A 21,034-nucleotide genomic window follows, 5' to 3' on the forward strand; every position below is an offset into this window, starting at 1 on the left:
CAACACAACAAATTAATCCAAAACCAAATTTTCCCCTTAATTCACCTGAATTAAAAGATAAAATAGAATTATTTCCTCAGTTATTCTCAAGAAATGACAAAATGAAAAAAAGCATTTAGAGGGTATACTGGGTGATATTGGAGTGTACTGAATCCATTGTCCCAGCAAGACAGAGGAGGGATTTCCACACAGAAAGGACAGACTAGAAAATGTACTCACAGTCATTTGGTTCAAGTGAGTCAAGGGTTCTGCCCATCCAGATGGGTAAGAACTTCTCCAGAGTATTCATAACATACAGAGTTTGCTCCGTTGATATTCAATAGTCTGTTTGCAATCAGCTGAATTGTCAGGACATGCAGCCAAGAGGAGATGTGATATATGTGGTAACATCAGTGCATCTGAACACAAAGAGCATCACAGCAATCACTGTGTTTTTGAGCTGTACATGGAAATTCTATGCAGTTTGTTGGCTTGTTTCCTCTGATTTATGGAAGAGGTAGGTCATCAGCAGAACAGTGCAGAAGGATCACTCTTCAGGAGACTAACAAGATGAAGAGTGGTGTCAGTGATGTGGGTTCACATGTCATTATCTACACTAATCATGTCCACGAGGGACGTAAAAGGATAACACCTGTCACAACAGCTGATCACTGTGCAGAAGAGGCGCCCTGGACAAGGGCAATCAGCAGCCTCTCCCGAAGCAGCTCAGGGCTTGGCCTGAGTTCCTTGTTATTCAGTAAAATACAAACAGGATTTGCTAGGAGGCCATCCATTTTGCTAGATCAGGGCTGCTTTGAGAACCTGATATAATTCACCTTCTAGAGCACAGAGTGTCCTTCATGACAAGACAGTGCACACAGAAGGATAGTGTGTAAATCACCTGTTGAGAATAATTTAAAAACAATGAGGGGCTTCAGAGGACCACGCCCATTACACAAATAAATAAACAGTAGAGTCCAGGGACGAGGCAACCAAAGGATCCAGATCAGGTGTCCTTTCTACTATTTAGATGATGAGCGTTGCTCGTTTCATTCAAATGTAGGTCCTTCTGACTAAATTTTTTAATGAGGGTTCCAGGAACTAAGGCCACCAGGGCAATGGCCAACAGCTTAAAGGCAGTTTCCCAGGAGAAAAGAGCTTCCAGAGAAGTCAGGGTTGACAGGATGGAGCCCGTCTGCACACAGATGAAATTATATGGAATCAAACCTTGAAGAAGAAAAGGGAAAGAGCCTGTTACTGGGGAGCAGGAAAATGAAGAATAGTCCTTCAGAAATGTCACCAGGAATTCACAACAGTGACTCCAGTTCTGTACTGTTTTTGCCCAATTCCTGACCTCTAAACATATTACGTCTTTCCCTTCTTTTCCACTCTTGCCCCTCCTTTCCTCACTTCCCACATACATTTGTCTCATTCAGCAAAAGGACTTGAGATGGTTCACAAAATATATATACTACAGTAAGATTAGACATTTTTTTAAATAGGAGAAAACAAAATGAATGGAGAATAAAACAAAATGAGAGAAGAATAAACAAAGTACAGTTAGTACTTAAGCAAAAAGGCATTTAAAAAATGCATAAAGTTCACTCATTTGCTAGAGGTGACCCCAAATTTGGTTCTGAGCGCCCAGCAGCCAAAGTAAAGAGAAGCACCAGCATTATGAGGTTTACAGTACGCCTGTGATAAAAACAGGTTTGTTGGAAGCAGTAGTACTACTCATGTTCTGTACTGTCTGTAAGAGGTCATCAAATCCACTGGATCCCACAAGTCTGACTGGTGGCTAGAGAGGCTGGTTGTATAACCCCTGATGAAGTTGTTAAAAACACATCCTCAGGGCTTCCCTGGTGGCTCAGTGGTTGAGAGTCCGCCTGCCGATGCAGGAGATGTGGGTTTGTGCCCCGGTCCGGGAGGATCCCACGTGCCACGGAGCGGCTGGGCCCGTGAGCCATGGCCACTGAGCCTGCGTGTCTGGGGCCTGTGCTCTGCGATGGGAGAGGCCACAACAGTGAGAGGCCCGCGTACCGCAACAACAACAAAAAAAACATCCTCGGGTAACACCCCAGGGATTCTGTTTACCTGGGTCTGGGGTAGAACCCAGGAACCTGCATTCTAACAGCCTCTCCTGACCCCCACTCCCAAGATTCTGATTGGTTTGGGACCCCCTGATGATCCACTCCTCTAGTAGATGATGCCTCAAGATCATAGACTCATGAAGGTCACACAGCTTGTCAGAAGGGTAACTAGAATCTCAGTCTCTGGAGTCTTTCCAAGTCTCGTGCCACCTGGGTGATTACAGGCTGCTAACAGAGGTGCTGAGGCATGCTGTCTAAAAGGCTGTCTGACAGAATTAGCTGTGGTAGATTCTGCTTCAATTTAAGATCTCAACTTCTCTCAGGAATTCCCTATTAATAGCAGCTGCTCAACCACAGATTTGTCATGTTTGACCCAGAGCCCTGAGTAGCCTTCCCTTCCATGTTCTAAGAGAGGAGATCCTTGCCTTAGGTTTAGAGAGGGTGGTTTGCTTCCAGTGTGGAGAAAATAAGTCAGTGATTTTACAGGCTGTTAACAATTTTACCATTCAGATGGAAGTGGTTCAAAGCTCATACTTAGAGAAACACTGCTCTAGTCCTAGCCCCTCATTTGGCCAAGTGGCCCATGAGGGTAAGGAGCTTGTTGAAGGTCATACAATTGTCAAAAGCAAGATGGAACCGCACTAGTACCAGCTCTTCCTAAGGCAGATCTTAATCAAAACAGGCCAAAGCCAAACAGGAAGCCCCTTGCTCTGACCCTTCCCCTGCCTCCACTTGCCTTCTGCCCACGTCCCCTCACTCCAACTCTGCTTTTACTGAGCCCTTACTAGATTACTCTTCTAATCCCAGGGCCTGGCACAGTGTTTGGTGCACAATAGGCATTAAATACAGTTACAGAATGAACAATCCCTATTTTTTCCAGAAGTATTTTTATGGGTTTTCATGTTCAAGCCCGAGTAGGTCTGCAGTCAGGAACAATTACTTTAGATAAGGCCTTGCGATGCTCTTCATGAGCCTGTGCTCGCAGAGGCAGGCACATACTCAGGACAACTGTGAGACTCAAATTTACACACCACGTCTTACCGATAAGAACAGAGAAGAAAAACTGCACGATGGGGATGTTCAGAATTGGGGCCGAGAGGTTCAAGAACCAGTTTGGCGTCATGGGGAAAAGTCTCAAAAACAGTAAGAAAAAAAACAAGCTGTTTCTGTTCTCCTCCACCTGTAGCCAAAGAAGACAAGGCCATTAAGAAGCAGAAAGAGTCTCCAGGTATGGAAAATCTGTTGGTGCCAGGCACTGTTCTACATACTTTACATATTCTATAAATTCCAGGGCAGAGATTCTTTTCCTCAGTTTTAAAGTGGAGGTACCTGAGGCTCAGAAAAGTCAGGAACCTGCCCAAAGACACAGAGCTGGTAGTGATGGACACATCAACAGGACCCCTGGGACATCCTGAGGCAGGACAGAGGACCACTGTGGGAGATCTCTGCCCCTACTCCCCTCAGGGCCACGTGGTAACTTTCTGGGGGCCCAGCACTTAGATGTACCCCCTCGCCTTACCTTCCCCTGCAGCAGGGCCACTCTGTCAGGAAAATAGGAGACCACCAGCTGTTTGCCAAAAACACTGGAGAGCAGGTAGCAGCACGTGGCACCCACCGAAGTCAGCACACAGCACAGCAGAAGCCCCAGCCATGGCCCAAACAATGCACCGGCTAAAACATTCTGCAAAGAAAACAAATCCTCCGCCATGAGAACATCTGGCAGCTACCAGCCATCTTGTCCTGGAGCCCAAGAGTCCTAGGTTCCCTCCTCCTCCAGTGATTTTCCTGGAGAAAACCTAACTCCCACTCTAAAGAGATGAATGAAAAGCGATGAAGGGGCTTCCCTGGTGGCACAGTGGTTAAGAATCCGCCTGCCAATGCAGGGGACACGGGTTCAAGCCCTGGTCCAGAAGATCCCACGTGCCATGGAGCAACTAAGCCCATGTTCCACAACTACTGAGCCTGCGCTCTAGAGCCCGCGAGCCACAACTACTGAAGCCCGCGTGCCACAACTACTGAAGCCTGCGCGCCTAGAGCCTGTGCTCCGCAACAAGAGAAGCCACCGCAGTGAGAAGCCCGCGCACCGCAATGAAGAGTAGCCCCCGCTCGCCGCAACTAGAGAAAGCCCGCGTGCAGCAATGAAGACCCAACACAACCAAAAATAAATAAATAAAATTTTTAAAGAAAAGAAAAAAAGTGATGAAGGAGCTGGGAACTACAGCCCCAGCCTCGGTCTCCTCACCTTTGAAACTGGGAAGATTAACACCTCAGCGGGCAAGACAATTAAACGGGGAAATCTGTGTATACAGCCCCCAGCCTGCCACTTGGGCTGTGCAAGGCCCCGCCAGCCCTGGTGCCCTAGGAAGAGGCAGCAATGAAGCTCACACGTTATTTCTGCTACTTTAAATAAACACAAACCATGAATTTTCCCTCAGTAAGACCTCATAAGCTTTAGAAAATGTCTCATGTCTTTCCTTCCTGTAGGAATTACTTCTCTATGATGCTAACACTGGGGGTTCCATGTTGACCAGAGTTCTAGCTGACATTCAAAAAAGCCTTAGATTGACAAAAATGGAAAAGTGAACTAATACTTCCTAAGTGCAGTTTGGCTGGTAGACATCATCCTGCCAAACGTGGGATCCAAAAGAGAAAGTAAAAGGGGAACCTGGAAGTGAGAAGGTAGGGATCTCCTCAGCATTTACTGTGTGCTTGACTACAGGTCTGATTCAGTCCCCCCTATGACCCTGTTTAGTATACCATCCTCACCCCTTCTATAGGTGCAAGATTAAGTATCGTACCCAGAGTCACACGAGGCAGAGACAGGATTCACCTCCAGGTAGCAGCTGGCTCTTCGCCCTGAAGAGGGATCAGCTCAAGAGAGAAAGAGGTACAGGGGAAGCCCCAGGAGTCAGCCCCTGACCTCAAGCACCATACACACCCCCATCTCTCTTGGCAGAATGTGTTTGCTTTTCTTCCAGTTTCTAACAAACTGCTTAGGCAGATCCAGCCTGAGCTGAATGTTGGGGCCGGAGGGAGAAGCCGGGCAGAAGGAAGCTTTCAAGTCTTCCTGCTCAGTCACCCAATCATTCAACAAGTGCTGAGGGATGCTGTGTGCCAGGCAGCACACCATCACCGTGCCAGCCCCTCTGCACCCACTGTGTCATTTAATCCTCCCGTGTAACAATCCTAGGGGGTTACATAGGAGAATGCCGGTTCTCCAGATGAGGAAACAGCATTAGAGAAGTTAAATGACTTGCTCAGGGTTACACAGCTGGGATTCAAACCTACCCAAAGCCATAACAGATATATACATTTATACCAACCAGCTTAAAATGCTGCTGGGAGGACAGCACAGATTCTTCTGTATCATCTGAGATGGCAACTGATGAGAAGCATCCAAGAGCCCCAGCACAAGCCCAGGTCTAACACTGTGGCTCCCGAGAGCCAGGGGGCCGCCTGGAAAACCAGAATGACTCGTCCTCTCCACACAAGGAGACTTCCCAATCCTCTACAGCCTAACATCACCATGAACAACCTGCATCTGTTCGTCAAACATTTATGAAGGCATTTCCCTGTGCCAGGCAAAGAAGCACATAGGCTGAGAATAAGGAACAGGTCCTGACCTCAAGGAACTCACAGACTAGTGGAGAAAACAGATTTTAAAAGAAACACCAGGGGCTTCCCTGGTGGCGCAGTGGTTGAGAGTCTGCCTGCCGATGCAGGGGACACGGGTTCATGCCCTGGTCCGGGAAGATCCCACATGCTGCGGAGCGGCTGGGCCCGTGAGCCATGGCCACTGAGCCTGTGCATCCGGAGCCCATGCTCCGCAACGGGAGAGGCCACAACCTTGAGAGGCCCGTGTACCGCAAAAAAAAAAAAAATCACTAACATGAGGAGGGGGAGAGGTCTCAAGGACAGTGCTCCACACCTATCCAATCCTTAGAAACAAAAGCAGCATACCTGAGAGGAAAGGCAGGCTCTGGAGCTGGGTGGATGTGGGTTCAGACCTCAGCCCAACCCCCTCCTCGCCTTGTCACCTGGGACAGTTACTTAACTTCTCACCATTCATTTCCTTATCTGTAAAATGTGGATAAAAGTGCCCATTGTTGGCTCTTAGGAGAATTAAATAAGGTCGTGCAGGTAAAGCAACTAGGACAGTGCCTGACACAGGGAAAGCCGTCAAAAAATGGTAGCCACAGTAGTCTGTCCTCTGGACCGTAGGATCTGCAGCCTAAGGGCCCCTCTACAAAGACAGAAGGTGGCTTCCCGGGAGGCAGGCACAGGGGGAGGGCAGGATACTGACCAGGAAGCTGGAGCCAGGGATGGCAAAGCCCTGTTTGTAGAGGTAGGCACTGCAGAAAAGCAGGAACACGTAGGTCTGATGCTCCTTCTGGTACTCTTGAAGGACCTCGGAGAGTTCCCGCAGCTCGGCCAGGTCCGAGGGGAACCACAGTGACCTGAGATTTGGAAAAGCAGATGGAAACAAGAGTCCAGATCAGCCTAATACCTAATAAAGTCACTTGTTGTGTCTTCTTTCCAAAGTAGGTTTATAAATGTGCCCATCCATCATCTGGTCTGCTGGGAACACACGCTTAATGGGAGGCCAGAATAATGGATGACCTGATATAACACAGCAGAGACAAGAAGAGCCTTGGTTTGGAAGCAAGGGACCTGGCATAGCATCTCAACTCTGCTACTGTCCAGTTGTGTGATCTCAGGCTAGACCCTAAGCCTCAGTTTCCTTATCGGAAAAATGAGGGGTTGAAGGTGGATAATCACTAAGTTCCCTCTAAGCTCTCAGGTTTTATGAACTATTCTTAAGAGGCAAATGGATTAATTTCTAGGCAAGTACTAAACATCCTAAACCGCCTTTCTTTCTAGGAGTACCCCCTCCCCCTAAGCTTTAGGCCAAGGACAATTCAAACTTCACAGTGCTCCAAAATTACTAGGTAAAACGACTGCTTTATCAGTCACAAAAGAGCCAATTAAAGATTCCCTGGGAAAGTATATTTGTCCATACCATAAACATAATCTTCTTGATAATACGTCAGGCTTGGAACCAACCCTTTCAAAGAGCCTGCTTTTCACCCTGCCTCTCTATATGATCCTCAGTGCACTCTGAACCCTGTACAAGGGTTACAGTATAAAGGCTACCTTGCCTCTGCCAGCTGAACAACTCTTGAATCCATCAATGATCAATTATAAGCAAACCCTCCTGTTTCTCATCAGAATATTTCTCTTAGTATGTCTGACACCCACAGCAGAGTCTTCCCAGCTAGAGTAAAAGAATACAGTCACTGAAAACAGCTGTCCTAATATTCAAACATCAGTAACATCCTTGACACACTTCCATTAACTTTATAAACAGTATGCTGGTTTATCACGACAAATCAGCCCGGTAGGTATTTGTACTGCCTCCTGCCTCAACCTGTCAGGGAGTAAAAGGAAAAGAGCAGAGACAGCCAAGAAAAGACAGCAGATAATTAGTTAGTGAATAATTTAAAGTTGTCCATCAACGTTTCTCCTGAAGACCGGATGCCTTAAAGCCCCAAGGGCAGACCTGACAGAAGTGTAGTGAAGTGAAGTAGGGAGGACGATGGAGTGAGGCTGAGAGCAGTCGTTAAGAAGGGGCAGCGGGCCGCATAGCACAGGGAGATCAGCTCGGTGCTTTGTGACCACCTGGAGGGGTGGGATAGAGAGGGTGGGAGAGAGGGAGACGCAAGAGGGAAGAGATATGGGAACATATGTATATGTATAACTGATTCACTTTGTTATAAAGCAGAAACTAACACACCATTGTAAAGCAATTATACCCCAATAAAGATGTTAAAAAAAAAAAAGAAGGGGCTGCGGGTCCACATAGAGGCGAAGGTCGGATGCAAACGGGGATCAGGGCTGGGCCTGGGAAGGCGATGGGAACACCGCTGAAAAGGCGATCCAATGGCGGGAACAGAGGTGCTCCATCAGGATCCACCCAAGGTAGGGCGCCGCGTTTCCCTCCGCAAATCACCATCCCAAAGGCACCAGACAGCACTCCCGCGCAGCCGGCAGCACGCAGGTCCCAGACAGGGCCAGGCCCCGCTCTCGTCCACCAGGTCGGCCCAAGACCGTGTAGACGCGGCCCAATCTCCAGTCCCAGAACTGAACCCCAAATCCCAGCCCCCGACGCCTCCGATCCAGAAACCCGAAAATCCGATTCCCAGACCCCATCCTCGGACCTGGCTCCCTTCCTCTGACCCGAACCCCGGGCCCCGTCACCGCCGCCACGCACCTGTCTCCAGCCTCCTTGGCTGTTCCCAATGTCGACCCACGGGGCAGTCGCGTCGACAGCAAGTACAGGGCGAAGGTGCAGCCGCCGAAGACCAGGAGGAGGCCGAGCACGGGGCGCATCTCGGCGCCAGCACCCGGACCCGCCCCGCCGCGGATGAGCCTGGAAGCAGCGCCAGGAACCTCGCTGCTAGCGGACTGCTACAGCGGAGCGCGTTAGTGGACGGACAGGGGCGGGGGTCCGCTCCAGGCCCCGCCCCCATATCCTGGCCCCACCCCCGGTCCGGATTCCGCTTGCAGTTGGCTCCAGAGTCCAGCGGAAAGCTGTCTTGCAGCCCCTCTGCGCTTGCGTCTGCCCTCCTTCCGCCTGTATATCTTTTTCCTACGTTTATATCTATCCCGTTCTCCACTTATTTGCAGGCTCTCTGCCAGGAGGTAGGTGGTCCGGGTTGAATCACCAGCCCTGTTCACAGCGAGCTTGCAGTCTAGTGGTCAAGACGGCCTTGTCGACCACCAGATGTAACACAAAGCAAATGCAGCCCGCGTAGAATCAGAGGCTCCAATCCAGTGCGGTGGGATTGTCAAAGCGACCACGGAAATAAGGAGAATTTCCTTTTATTGAACGCCTACTATGTGCCCATTATCCTTAATCCTCACAACAATTCTGCAAGGTTGGTATTTTTGTCTTTATTTAACGGATGAAAAATCCAAATCTCAGAAAGATTAAGTGACATTCCCCAAGAGAGTCACGACTAGAATCCAAGTCACCCTGGGTTCAAAACTAGTGGTCTTGCACTGAGTGGATTCATGGAAGAGGTGGGGTTTGAGTTTACCATAAAGGATGAGCAAGATTTCCACAACAGAGACAGGAGGGAGAAGGTGAGCTGGGGGCCCCAGTAAGGCACTAGCATCCAGTTTCCTTGAAGCCTAAAGGTGTGTGAGAAATGAGTGAGAAGGTGGGAACAAACTGGAAAGCATGGAAAGGCAGCTAAGGAGTTGGATTTTTTTTTTAATATTGTGCTTGGGGAGACACCAATAGAAGCGTTTAAGCAAGAGAATCATGTAATTCCCGTTTTAGGATGTGTTGCCCTGCCAGGTGATTAGACTACATTCTGAGTTTGTAGCAGCAACTGTCTTGGTGAGAAAGCAATCAGGCCTGAGCCAGGACCACAGCAGTGGGGAGGAAGGTGGACAGACTCGGAGGAGTTGAGTTCGTAGGACATGGCTGATTAAATGGAGAATGACAGAGAGGATTCCAAAATGTCACAAGCCTGGAAAACAGAAACCGTCCTTGTTGTATCATTCGAAGCCCCTCCTGGGCCAAATAAAGAGCACCTGTCAGAAGTCAAAGTGCACAAAGTCCTAGCAATTCCACGTCCAGGAATTTAACCCATAGATATGCCTGTAGGTAGACAAAGATGTATGTTCAAGGGTATTCTCTCAACTTTGTTTTGATATGAGGATATTGGGAACAGCCTAAATGCCCATCATTTGGGGACTATCGAGGTTAATTATTGTATATTCACAAATGGAACACTAAGTAGCTTCCTGAAAGAGGGAGACAATGTTATGTATCCTGATACAGTACAGTAGCCAGATAGATGGCTAGGATAAAAATTAAACAAGTTGGGGGCCTCCCTGGTGGTGCAGTGGTTGAGAATCCGCCTGCCAATGCAGGGGACACGGGTTCAAGCCCTGGTCCCAGAAGATCCCACATGCCGTGGAGCAACTAAGCCCGTGCGCCACAACTACTGAGCCTGCGCTCTAGAGCCCGCGAGCCACAACTACTGAGCCCACCTGCCACAACTACTGAAGCCCGCACGCCTAGAGCCCACGCTCCACAACAAGAGAAGCCACCACAATGAGTGGCCCGCACACCGCAAAGAGTAGCCCCTGCTTACTGCAACTAGAGAAAGCCCGTGCGCAGCAATGAAGACCCAATGCAGCCAAAAATGAATAAAATAAATTAATTTTAAAAAATCAAACAAGTTGCAGTGTTAGACTATACTATGACTCATTTGTAAGAAGAAAAAAGATATCCTTTTCAAAATACTGAAGTATTTATGAATGAAATGACTCAGTGTCTGAGATTTGCATTAAAATAATGGGATGGGAGTGTAGTGAGTAGGGATATAAATAAAACAGGATTGGCCATTGAAGTGATAATTGCTGAAGCTGGATGATAAGCACATGGAGGTAGATTTTATACCATTTCCCCTATTTCTGTGTATGTGTAAAATTTTCCATTTTACAATGTGGGGAAATGTTCTCAGCCTTCCAGTCTCATTTTCTCCCTTCAAGTCTCCCATTCCAGCTAAACATGCACCGTGTATGCACTGTGTTCGTTTGTGCCTCTGACAACACTCTTCCCTGGGAAACTTCTCTGCCTGAAAATCCCTACTCTTTCAGCAACACCCGGGGCAGTTGTCACCTCCTCTGAGAAGGCTTCTCCAGCTCCTACAGTCAGAAAGGTTGTGCCTTCTCTGTGCTCGGGGCTGCCTGTGGAGTGTCTATATTCCTGTGATAGCAAATACTGTGCTCCAGTGTCATCATCCATCTCCTCAGGAGACAGTGAACACTTCTGTAAATGAGACAAGGTCTCACCATCCTATGTCTATGCAAACCCTTAGCCCTGTGCTTGGCTTATTATTGGCACTTAATAATAGTTTGTTAAATTAATGGACCGGGTCTACGGAGGAAATGGTTGGTTGTCTGGTGTGGAACGTGCTGATTTTGAGAAGTCAGAGGAGTACAGGAGGAGAGAAAGTGAATGAATAACGATATTGAGCTTGTGCTAGAAGTGTGCAGAGAACAAGAAGAAAAGCTTCTGCTCTCAAGGACTTCACTTTGCCTTTGGTTGCGGGAGAGGATGGAGAGAGTTGTAATTATAGAGAATGTTGGTGCCGCAGAGGAAACAGACGTGGCCAAGCTTCCAGAGAAGCAAGTGTCATCATCCCTCTTATGGATGAGTGGCTGAGCAGGTGTTCAGATGGAGTCACTGTGAGGGCTGATGAAGCCCACAGCTGTGAGTGCTGAGCAGGACTGAGCCCTCATCGGCCCCTCCCGAGCCCATGCTCTTTGCTCTGCCCCACACTGCCTCTCAACAAGCAGGTGAAGATCCAGAGCTTGGGTTGAACATTCAGATTTAGAGGTCATCTGTCTAGAGGAGACAGTTGAAATGGGAGGAGGGAAGGGCTCTTAGGGAGACCATGAGAGGGAACGTAACAGCAGCTGACATTCACTGAGTCTAGGCACGCTCACCCCACAGGAAGACTTCTACACGCATGAATGCATTTATTATATAACAACCTTCGTGAGGCAGGGGCTCCTAACAGCCCCCACTTTACAGTCCAGAGAATGGAAACTTAGGCAGAGTGAAGTCAGTCGACAGAGGTCACACCCCAGCAAACAGCAGAGCCTAACCACTTACCCTACCTGCCTTTTTCGGAGAGAAGACCGAGATCAGAAGCCTGGTAAGAAAATAGTGGAACTGGTGAAAGAGAACAAGATTTCATTCAGGGATGTTGGATGAGAGATAGGGTGGCGGGGGAAGAGTGCACTGGGGGCCCAAGAAAGACCGTTAGAAAGGAACCAGTACACAGTGTCAGAGTCCGTGGGAAAATCCAGCAAGGAGACCTGAGGCGCTGTGGGACTCGGCCAACACCAGGTGACAAGCGACTTTTGACAGAGCTCTCCTGGCAGATGCAAACCTGATTGCCTACAGGCTCACTGCCCAAGCCCCTGCTTGCTGCCCCTGACTTACCCCCCTTGCCTCCTGTTCTGGTTCCTCCTGCTCAACCTGTCTGTTTCGGGGAAGGGGCCCTGCTCCCCACTCTCAGCCCGCCTCTCGCCAACCCTCCTGACCCCCAACCCAGCACCTGCAGAGCCAGCTCTAACCAGCCGGTGTACCGCCGGCAGGCTGTACAGCCTCCCCTGAGGCCACTCACTTGCAGCACATACCAGGCAGCCTGTAAAGGGCAGCAGCAACCCTCACCAGGGACACATGCTGGACTGGGGAACAGGTAGGGGCTAGTGGTGCAGGGGAGTGGGAGGGAAGAAAAGCCAAGAGGCCCTAGTGAGAGCAAATTAGCCAGCCACTCCCTATGGGTCTTTATCATGGGGCTCAACCTCGTTTCCTGGCTTAATTGGATCTGTACGGAGCAATTGAAAGGAGTAGCTCTGATCAGACCACATGGCTTTGTTTCCCCATCCCCGCTCCAACCATAACCAATGGGAACAGCATGGACACCTGCCCCAGGAGGAGGATCTGAGGGCTGGATCCTCTCCCTGAGCTTTGGGATTGGGCCATATAGTAAGTGAGTGGCCAAGGACCCAATGGTCTCAAGGACCCCAATGATCCACAGCTGCCCTGTGGAGGGAGCGGAGCTGAGTCAGAGAGATACATGGCAGAGCACGAGGGTTAGTAAAGGCCTATGGACTCTCGTTGCTGAAGGTCCAGGGCATCCCCATCCCTGCCCTTCCTGAGGTCTGATGGCTCAGCTCTCCCTGGGGTTCCACAAGTCTCCTCTCTCTGATAAAGTCCGGGTAAATATGAGTGGATTTCTGTTGCTGGCATCCCAGGTCAGGAATGAGAACATGGGGCAGGGGTCTGAGGGTGGGAGGTTCTAAGTTTAGGTTTTGGGAAAGAGTGTGTTGATGTCTAAAACAGAATGCAGGTGGCTCCCTCGAGTCCCTAAGGACAAATCCACTCCATTCTGTTCAACAGACATCTGTTGAGCACCTGCTTTGTGCCAGGCATTGCGTTAGGTGCCAGGGCCGCAAAGACAAATAAGCAGCAGCTGCTCTTGTGGTGCTCACAGTCTCGGAGGAGATACAGACGTGGAAACCTAGTACAATATGGCTTGATACAAAGAGCGATGGTAGCACATACAAAGTGGGTGGTGGAAGGGAGTCGTGGAAGAGCAAGCCCGGCGTGGAGCCACCCAGGGATGCCTGAGGGTCCTGGAGGGTTTTAGCTGAGGTGCAAAAACAGGAGCTGGGGAGAGCAAAATCTCCTAGGCTTCAGGACAGGTGGGCTTGCTAAAGGATGGTATTGAGACCACCTGGAAGTTGCGAAGAGGAATGAAAGCAAAAGCCAAACTCTCTTTTTCCCAGGGAGCCTGGGAAGTGGGCAGTGGGCCTCCAGAGATAACAGAGACAAGAGTAACAGAGGTGCCTGGGAGAGAGGTCTAAGGCAGCGAAGGGTGGGCACCTCTAGGGAAATGGGCTGTGGCTGGGGGTGGAAGCCTGGTCTTTCCTCACAACCGAACATGGCTCCATAAGGCTCACAAGATAATGGGGAGCGTTCATTTAATCAGTATTTCCTGAGCACAGACTGCATTGTAGGCGCCACACTAGGCACACGGCCTCTGCCTGGCAGAGCAGCCTAGTGGAGAAGACAGACAGACAGTAATCAAATAATCATACACATAAATGTAAAAAAACGCAGCTTAAACAGTGAACAGTGCTACGGAAGGGCAGGTCCAGTGGGCTCCGTGGAGAAATGAGGGCCAGGAAGACTCCCCTGGACCATCCAGCTAAGGTCCAAACATGGATTGGGAGATATTGGTGAAGACAGGAGGGAACAGGGTAGGCTGCAGTTTCATTGCATCTTGGGTTGGGTATTTAGACAAATACACTGACAAATGGAAGGGAAGAGAGGCAAGGGTAACAAGAGACAGAGAGGAAAGTTCCAGGGGCCTTGGGAGAAAGATTGTGAGAAGAGTGGCCACACCTGTAACTGCCTTCATTTCACCTGATCACTGTCACATGCAACACATTGAATTCACCTCCACTCCAGGCAACAAACTTCCTTCCTTTACTCCTTCATTCATCTATTTGTTCACCCACCCACCCACCCACCCACCCACTCCCCAGTGAGCCGGGCGCCGTGCTGGGAGACGCCAGCAGGAGAAGCTCAGAGACACCCACTGGCCTGAGGAGCCTATACATTGATAGAAATGCTATTCCTGGCATTTTCTTGATGTTGTTTTGATCCCCTGCTTACCAAGGAAGGCAAAGAGCACAAAGAAGTGACTGTGCTAATCAAAATACAGGACCAATAAAACTCTAAAAAAGAAATCAGGACCTATCAGCACCGGGATCTCTGTATCCACCACTGCTGAGGAAACGTGGGAAGGAGGAAGGTTGAAAAGATGTGCAAGTGGGCAGGAGCCTCGCTGAGCCTTACTCCTTTCAGAGTTCAGACATTCGCTGCAGGCCTCCCTCACTTAAGTGGAATAGACTCTGGATTTGCTATATAGGTATAAATCAAGTGTGCCACGCTGGATTACATTCACAGAGTTCCATAATTTTTGAAACAGAGAGTCTGTTTCTTTAAAATACGGCTCTCCACACAGAAGGCAGTAGGAGAGCAGTCACTTGGACGGGGAGGAGGTTAGTGAACCTATGACTCAGGAATCCTAGGAACCTTCCTGCAGTGGCCACGGCTGGGGGATGGGTGGTGTCCACCCCTTTGGCTCTGTCGCCACCCTGGGCATCTGACCTCAAGTGGTTCTGACCTCTCTGACCTTGGCCCTTGGGAGGGCCTCTTGACTTGGCTGCTGTTGTCATTTCAGATTCATGGATCACACCTCTTCCTAGGGAAGCCTGAGAATTCCTCAAACTGGGAGCTTCGGGTGCGCCAAGAGCAGACCGGTTAGTGCTTTGAATTCACATGTTGGCAAAACAAGTTATTTAGCATCGCTCCAAAAGGTTAACATTAATTACCTCTGACAGGTGGGATTATGGATAGCATATTTTCATTTTGCATCCGTGCATTTTTTTTTTTGCATCCGTGCATTTTTGAAATTTCCTTCAACAAGTACAGGTTACATTGGTGATAAAGAAAAACAAAACATTTCTTAAGTATTGCTTCAGATGAGGGTTGCCTGTAAAGTGATGCTTCTTCACCTTAAGTGAAAAACGAGCTCTGCTTTTTCTCTCCTGCCTCTCACCCTATCCCTTGTCCCTGTGAGCAAGACTGCCCCACTGCTTCATCTGCTCTTCTTCCCTCATCCACTAGTCCCAGCAGCTGCCTTCTTGGCTGTTGGTCTGTCCCCACCTCCTCCTGCACCAGCCCCACTTTAAACAAGGCAGGAAGCCATTCCCCCTCTATGCAGAGCCTGGAGGGATCTGGCACAGAGAACATGGGGTCGAGTCCAAAGTGATGTCTCCAGCCAGTCCTTCCCTTAAGATGCTTGCCTGGCCACTGTGATTGGCAGAAATGCCCAAGTGACTGGCAGCAGAATCAACAGTTCGGAACAAATGAGGCCCCAGGACACAGCCTAACAAGGCGCTGCGCCGTCAGGAGCCTGGCTATTTCTGACTTGCCCTATTTAGGGGCTCCCTTCCCAGGACTGTTTCATAATCCAGGGTCACTTGATATTTTGCAATATGACATCCACAGGACATGATTGTAAAAAAACAAAACAAAAACCCTGGTTATTCTGTACTTTCTATGCCTTGAGGAGAAGGCGAGGTGAAGCTTTAAAAATCCTGTAGTTGTAGCATTCTTGATGTTACTGGTACCCGGGTGTCCTGACAACAGTTACATTTGCAACTCTGGGCAAAGAATAGGTTGGAAGACTGTTTCAACATTTTCCATCAGTACAAGATCATAGCGACACAACTGGGGCCTGTGAAAATAAGAAGAAATATGCTTGTCAATACAATAATAAAAATACCCCATTCTAGTAGAGTAAATTATATCATCTCTTTCAGATATAAAATTATTTAGCAATTATTTTTAATGTTCTAGGGAAATGCTTGTGCTAAATAAGCAAAGCCACATCAACAACAGCAAAAAAATCAGGGTGTAAAATTTTATTTACCATATAATTTCAACTAGGTTTAAAAGCAAATAGAAAGGGACTTCCCTGGTGGCACAGTGGTTAAGAATCCACCTGCCAATGCAGGGGACATGGGTTCAAGCCCTGGTCTGGGAAGATCCCACATGCCACGAAGTAACTAAGCCTGTGCGCCACTACTGAGCCTGCACTCTAGAGCCTGCAAGCCACAACTACTGAGCCCGTGCACCTAGAGCCCATGCTCCACAAGAGAAGCCACCACAATGAGAAGCCTGTGCACCACAACAAAGAGTAGCCCCCACTCACTGCAACTAGACAAGGCCTGCGTGCAGCAACGAAGACCCAATGCAGCCATAAATAAATAAATGATTAAAAAAAAGTAGAAGACTAGAAAGAAATAACCAAAAATTTTAACAGTGGTTGCCTCTGAATAATGACATTATCCGTGGTATTCTTCTTCTTCCTCCTAACACTTTCTGTACTTTCCAGATTTTATAAAATGAATATGTATTCCTTTGATAATCAGGGAAAGAAGTATTAAAAAGTCCCAGTTTTAAGATGTAATGACTGGGCTTCCCTGGTGGCGCAGTGGTTGAGAGTCCGCCTGCCGATGCAGGGGACGGACACGGGTTCGTGCCCTGGTCCGGGAAGATCCCACATGCCGCGGAGCGGCTGGGCCTGTAAGCCATGGCCGCTGAGCCTGCGCGTACGGGACCTGTGCTCCGCAACAGGAGAAGGCCACAACAGTGAGAGGCCCTCGTATCATATCACAAAAAAAAAAAAAAAAAAAAAGACCCAATGCAGCCAAAAATAAATTAATTAATTAATTAAAAAGAAAAAAGATGTAATGACTATCCTCTTAGAAAAAAAAAAACTTGTATTATTAAATGTTTTGAGGTATCCTAAACCTTTAGGAAAAAGGAATTTATAAACATAAAGTAGTAACTGCTCACATCATTTCCTGTCTCTGTCCACAGGTTGAACACTAGGAATATATGTAGGAGTGGCATTACTCACAAAACACACATACCATCACAGCTTTGTTCTTTCTCCCCCTCTTTGTCTCTGCCTCTCTCTCTCTTTCTACACGCACACATGCAGTTTATTTTTTCTGAACCAACTGAGAATAGGTTGTTTACCCCTTAATACTTCAGTGTGTATTTCCTAAGAACAAGCACATTCTCAGTGCAGTTATCAAATTTAACATTGATATAGTAGTTGTATCCTGTATCAATGGAATAAAACATTCCAAATTTCCTGTACCTTTTTTAATGCTAGGCTGTGTTTTATCAGTTTGCCAAATTATATGAGGGTTTCTTTTCTACAACAAATTATCAGCTTGCAAGCAGCGTGGGTAGAGGGATTAGGGAGGAATCGTGTAACTCTAAGCATATAACAACATTGTTTCTTTGGATTATTGGACCGTTTGTCTTTAAGTGCATACCAGTAAATTTTTCTTGGATTACTGGGCAACTTATTTTTATCAAGTCTAGTTTTGGAAAACCCCTCACTTCTTTCATTGTGATTGATGAAGTCCTGTTAAAACGTTAAGACTAAGCAGATTGGACAGGAACCAGTAACATCTTTGGAAAACAGGGGTTTGTCAGACGTTGCCTCAGCTCACCTCTCTGGATGGGCAAGTGACCTTAACTTCATTCGGAGAATCCTGAGCTTGTACCTTGGGCCTATTACAGATCCTGTAGAGAACACCAAGGAAATGGCTGCCACTTTATCCAGATCTTGATTGAATCTTGCAAGCAGACTCACTTGGTGGTATTTCTGAAATGTTGTGGGTTCACTGGAAGGAAGAAATAATATATTTTTAAGTGGATATGAATTACCAGTGAAAGAAAGCAGTTTTGAAGCCTACAAAATCACTCATCAGCAAGTAGCCATTTGACCCCATAGCCTGCACTAGCCGACTTTCATGGGCAAAGTCCGTTGGATTCCAAGGGACTGCATAAGTGAAGCTGCTGACCCCAGGACTGATGAGATGCTGTGACATTGGAAAGGTATGCGCTGCCTACTGTAGGCCAGACAGCATCCTCATCTCTTGACACATTTCTCCAATCCCCTGAAAAATTCTGCAAGGTATTATTGTCTTCATTTTACAAACAAGGAAACAGATGCTTTCAAAGCTGAAGCTCACCCAGGTCACAGGGCTTCTCTGTAGCAGTACAGTGATTAAAACCCAGTTCTGGCTGAGTTCAAAGTTATGGTCTTTCCATTAAACTGCATTGCTAGATGCACAGGTATATTTTTAAGCCAGACTAGATACTAACTTATTTTTTTTTTTAATGCAAGCAGCCCTATAAGTTCTTTTTTTATTTATTTTTAAATATTTATTTACTTATTTGGCTGTGCTGGATCTTACTTGCGGCATGCAGGATCTTCATTGCTGCATGCGGGCTCTTAGTTGCAGCATGTGGGATCTAGTTCCCTGACCAGGGTTCGAACCTGGGCCCCCTGCATTGGGAGCGTGGAGTCTTAACCACTGGACCACGAGGGAAGTCCCTAGATACTAATTTAGAAGTTGTGCTTAAGCATATATTTTTTCAGTTCTGCCTTCAAGAGAAACCTTAAAACAGCTACAACCCAGGTTCCAGTACTTTTTTTTCCAAGTGTGTGGAGATGTTTCCTACAATTGGAATCCCAAATTAAGCCTAAGGTGTATCCACTAGGGAGATTCACCTGGGTACTGTCCCTCTGGGGAGCTGCAAGAATAGGCTGTGGAGAAATGATTGCTCTAGGAATAAATCCTTAGTTTGGAGGTCGGGATGGGGTGAGGAGGTGCCTGTCACCCCAGCCTCACTGTGCAGAGCAGAAGTGCCACAAGTAAAACTAATCCAAAAGGTTGCCCAGATTTTGGTTTCTAAATACTATCTCCACAAAATGGAACTAGGGCTCCCTGGAGAAATGGTTGATTCCAGGGCTAGGGCAGGGAAAGTACAAAGTGATCCTGGAACAACATGTGTGCCAAAAGTAAGGAAACACTCAAAGAGTGATGGAGATGTTCAAAAGAATATAGAATCACACCCATTAGGGTGGCTACTGTGAAAAAAACAAAAACAGAAAACAAGTGTTGACAAGGATATTGAAAAATTGGAACCCTTGTACACTGCTGGTGGGAATGTAAAATGGTACCGCCACTATGGCAAACAGTATGAAGGCTCCTCAAAAAATTTAAAATAGAACCACATGATCCAGCAATTCTACTTCTAGGTATATACTCAAAAGAATTGAAAGCAAGGTCTCCAAAAGATATTTGCACACCCATGTTCATAGCAGCATTATTACAATAGGCAAGAGGTGAAAGCAACCCAAATGTCCATCAATGGATGAACGGGTTAAACAAATGTGATTTGTACCTACAATAGAATATTATTCAGCCTTAGAAAGAAAGGAAATCCTATCACATGCTACAACATGGATGAGCCTTGAGGACATTATGCTAAATGAAATAAACCAGTCACAAAAAGATAAATATTGTTTGATTCCACTTATATGACATATCTAAAGTAGTCAAATTCATAGAAATAGAAAGTAGAATGGTGGTTGCCAGGGAGTGGGGGAAGGGAGAAATGTATGTTGTTACTTAATGGGTATAGAGTTTCAGTTTTGCAAGATGAAAAAGTTCTGTAGGGACTTCCCTGGTGGTCCAGTGGTTAAGACTCCACACTCCCAATGCAGAGGGCCTGGGTTCTATCCCTGGTCAGGGAACTAGATCCCACATGCCACAGAGAAGATCCCGTGTGCCGCAACTAAGACCTGGCGCAGCCAAATAAATATATAATTTTTTTTAAAAGCTCTGGAGATCTGTTTCACAATAATGTGAATACACTTAACGCTACTGAATTGTACACTTGAAAATGATTAAAATGGTAAATCTTATGTTTTTATTACCACAATTAAAAATGCATTAAAAAATGGCACTGGCCAGATTTGGGACAATTTGAATATCAAAATAAATAATGATAGTAACTGATTATAATTCCCCATTGATAAAATATAAAAATCTGGGAGTCTGAAAAAAAAAATCTGGGAGTCTGTATTGATATATTTGGACATGAAACAAATAAATGAATAAATAAATGAGAAAAAATGCCTTTCCTAAATGTTGAATTAGAAAAATCACCATATGGCAGCCATCAGAGTAATCATTCAACCACAAAACATTAAAACCAGTGGGTAAAAGTTTGAGGAGTAATGGACCATTTACATGGTCTCAAAGTACCTACCCACAAAATACTAATTACAAAGGGAAAAATAGTAACCTTAAAGTGGAGAAAGTTGGCAGAAATCACTTTAATTGCTTGATCCACATTAATGAAACAATCAAAATTGTGAGTCTCCTAATAGGATGCACCGAGACAAACATTACATCACCTTTGTGGTGTCTTTGCCAAAGATGCATGATCTGAACCTAATCGTGAGGAAACATCAGGCAAACCCAAACTGAAGACATGCTAAAAATAATTGACCTGTAATCTTCAAAAGTGTCAAAGTCAAAAGAGTCGAGGAAAGGCGGAAGAACTGTTCCAAAGTGAAGACTAAAGAAGCAGGAAAACCAAATGCAGCCAGTGATCCTGAATTGAATCCCTTTGCTACAAAGGACATTATCAGGACAATCAGTAAAACTAGAATGGGGTCTCAGGATCAGACGGTAGTAATGTATCAATATTATTTCTCTTATTTTGATGGTCAATTGTAGTTATGTGGGAGAATATCCTTGTTTGTAGAAAATACACATTAAAATACTTAGGGTTGATGAGGCAGCATGTTGGAAATTACTGTAGAATGGTTCAGAAAAAGAAAAGCCTCTTAGTACTACTGCAACTTTTCTGTAAACTTTAATTTTCCACAATAAAGAGGAAAAAAAAAAGCTAATAG

At 46.8% G+C, this 21,034-nt stretch overlaps 2 protein-coding genes across 2 annotated transcripts in view; both read right to left on the minus strand.

Annotated features, from left to right (window-relative positions):
• Nucleotides 1–985: 985 nt before the first annotated feature.
• TMEM41A (transmembrane protein 41A) lies at nt 986–8,459 on the minus strand. Its single transcript, XM_065876976.1, has 5 exons — nt 8,341–8,459; nt 6,373–6,526; nt 3,589–3,750; nt 3,111–3,249; nt 986–1,206 (listed from the first exon to the last, which is right to left on the minus strand). Exons 1-5 carry the CDS (start codon nt 8,457–8,459, stop codon nt 986–988), a joined length of 795 nt encoding a protein of 264 aa, XP_065733048.1.
• Nucleotides 8,460–15,885: 7,426 nt separating this feature from the next.
• LIPH (lipase H) overlaps nt 15,886–21,034 on the minus strand; it is a 30,282-nt gene continuing 25,133 nt past the window's right edge. The window contains exons 9-10 of the mRNA XM_065875826.1: nt 17,769–17,942; nt 15,886–15,973 (exon numbers count right to left, since the gene is read on the minus strand). Coding sequence (XP_065731898.1) covers nt 15,886–15,973; nt 17,769–17,942 — 262 coding nt within the window. The remainder of the gene's footprint in view (nt 15,974–17,768; nt 17,943–21,034) is intronic.

Source organism: Phocoena phocoena, chromosome 4, assembly GCF_963924675.1.
Source record: "Phocoena phocoena chromosome 4, mPhoPho1.1, whole genome shotgun sequence".
In the NCBI taxonomy this organism is placed as follows: domain Eukaryota; kingdom Metazoa; phylum Chordata; class Mammalia; order Artiodactyla; family Phocoenidae; genus Phocoena; species Phocoena phocoena.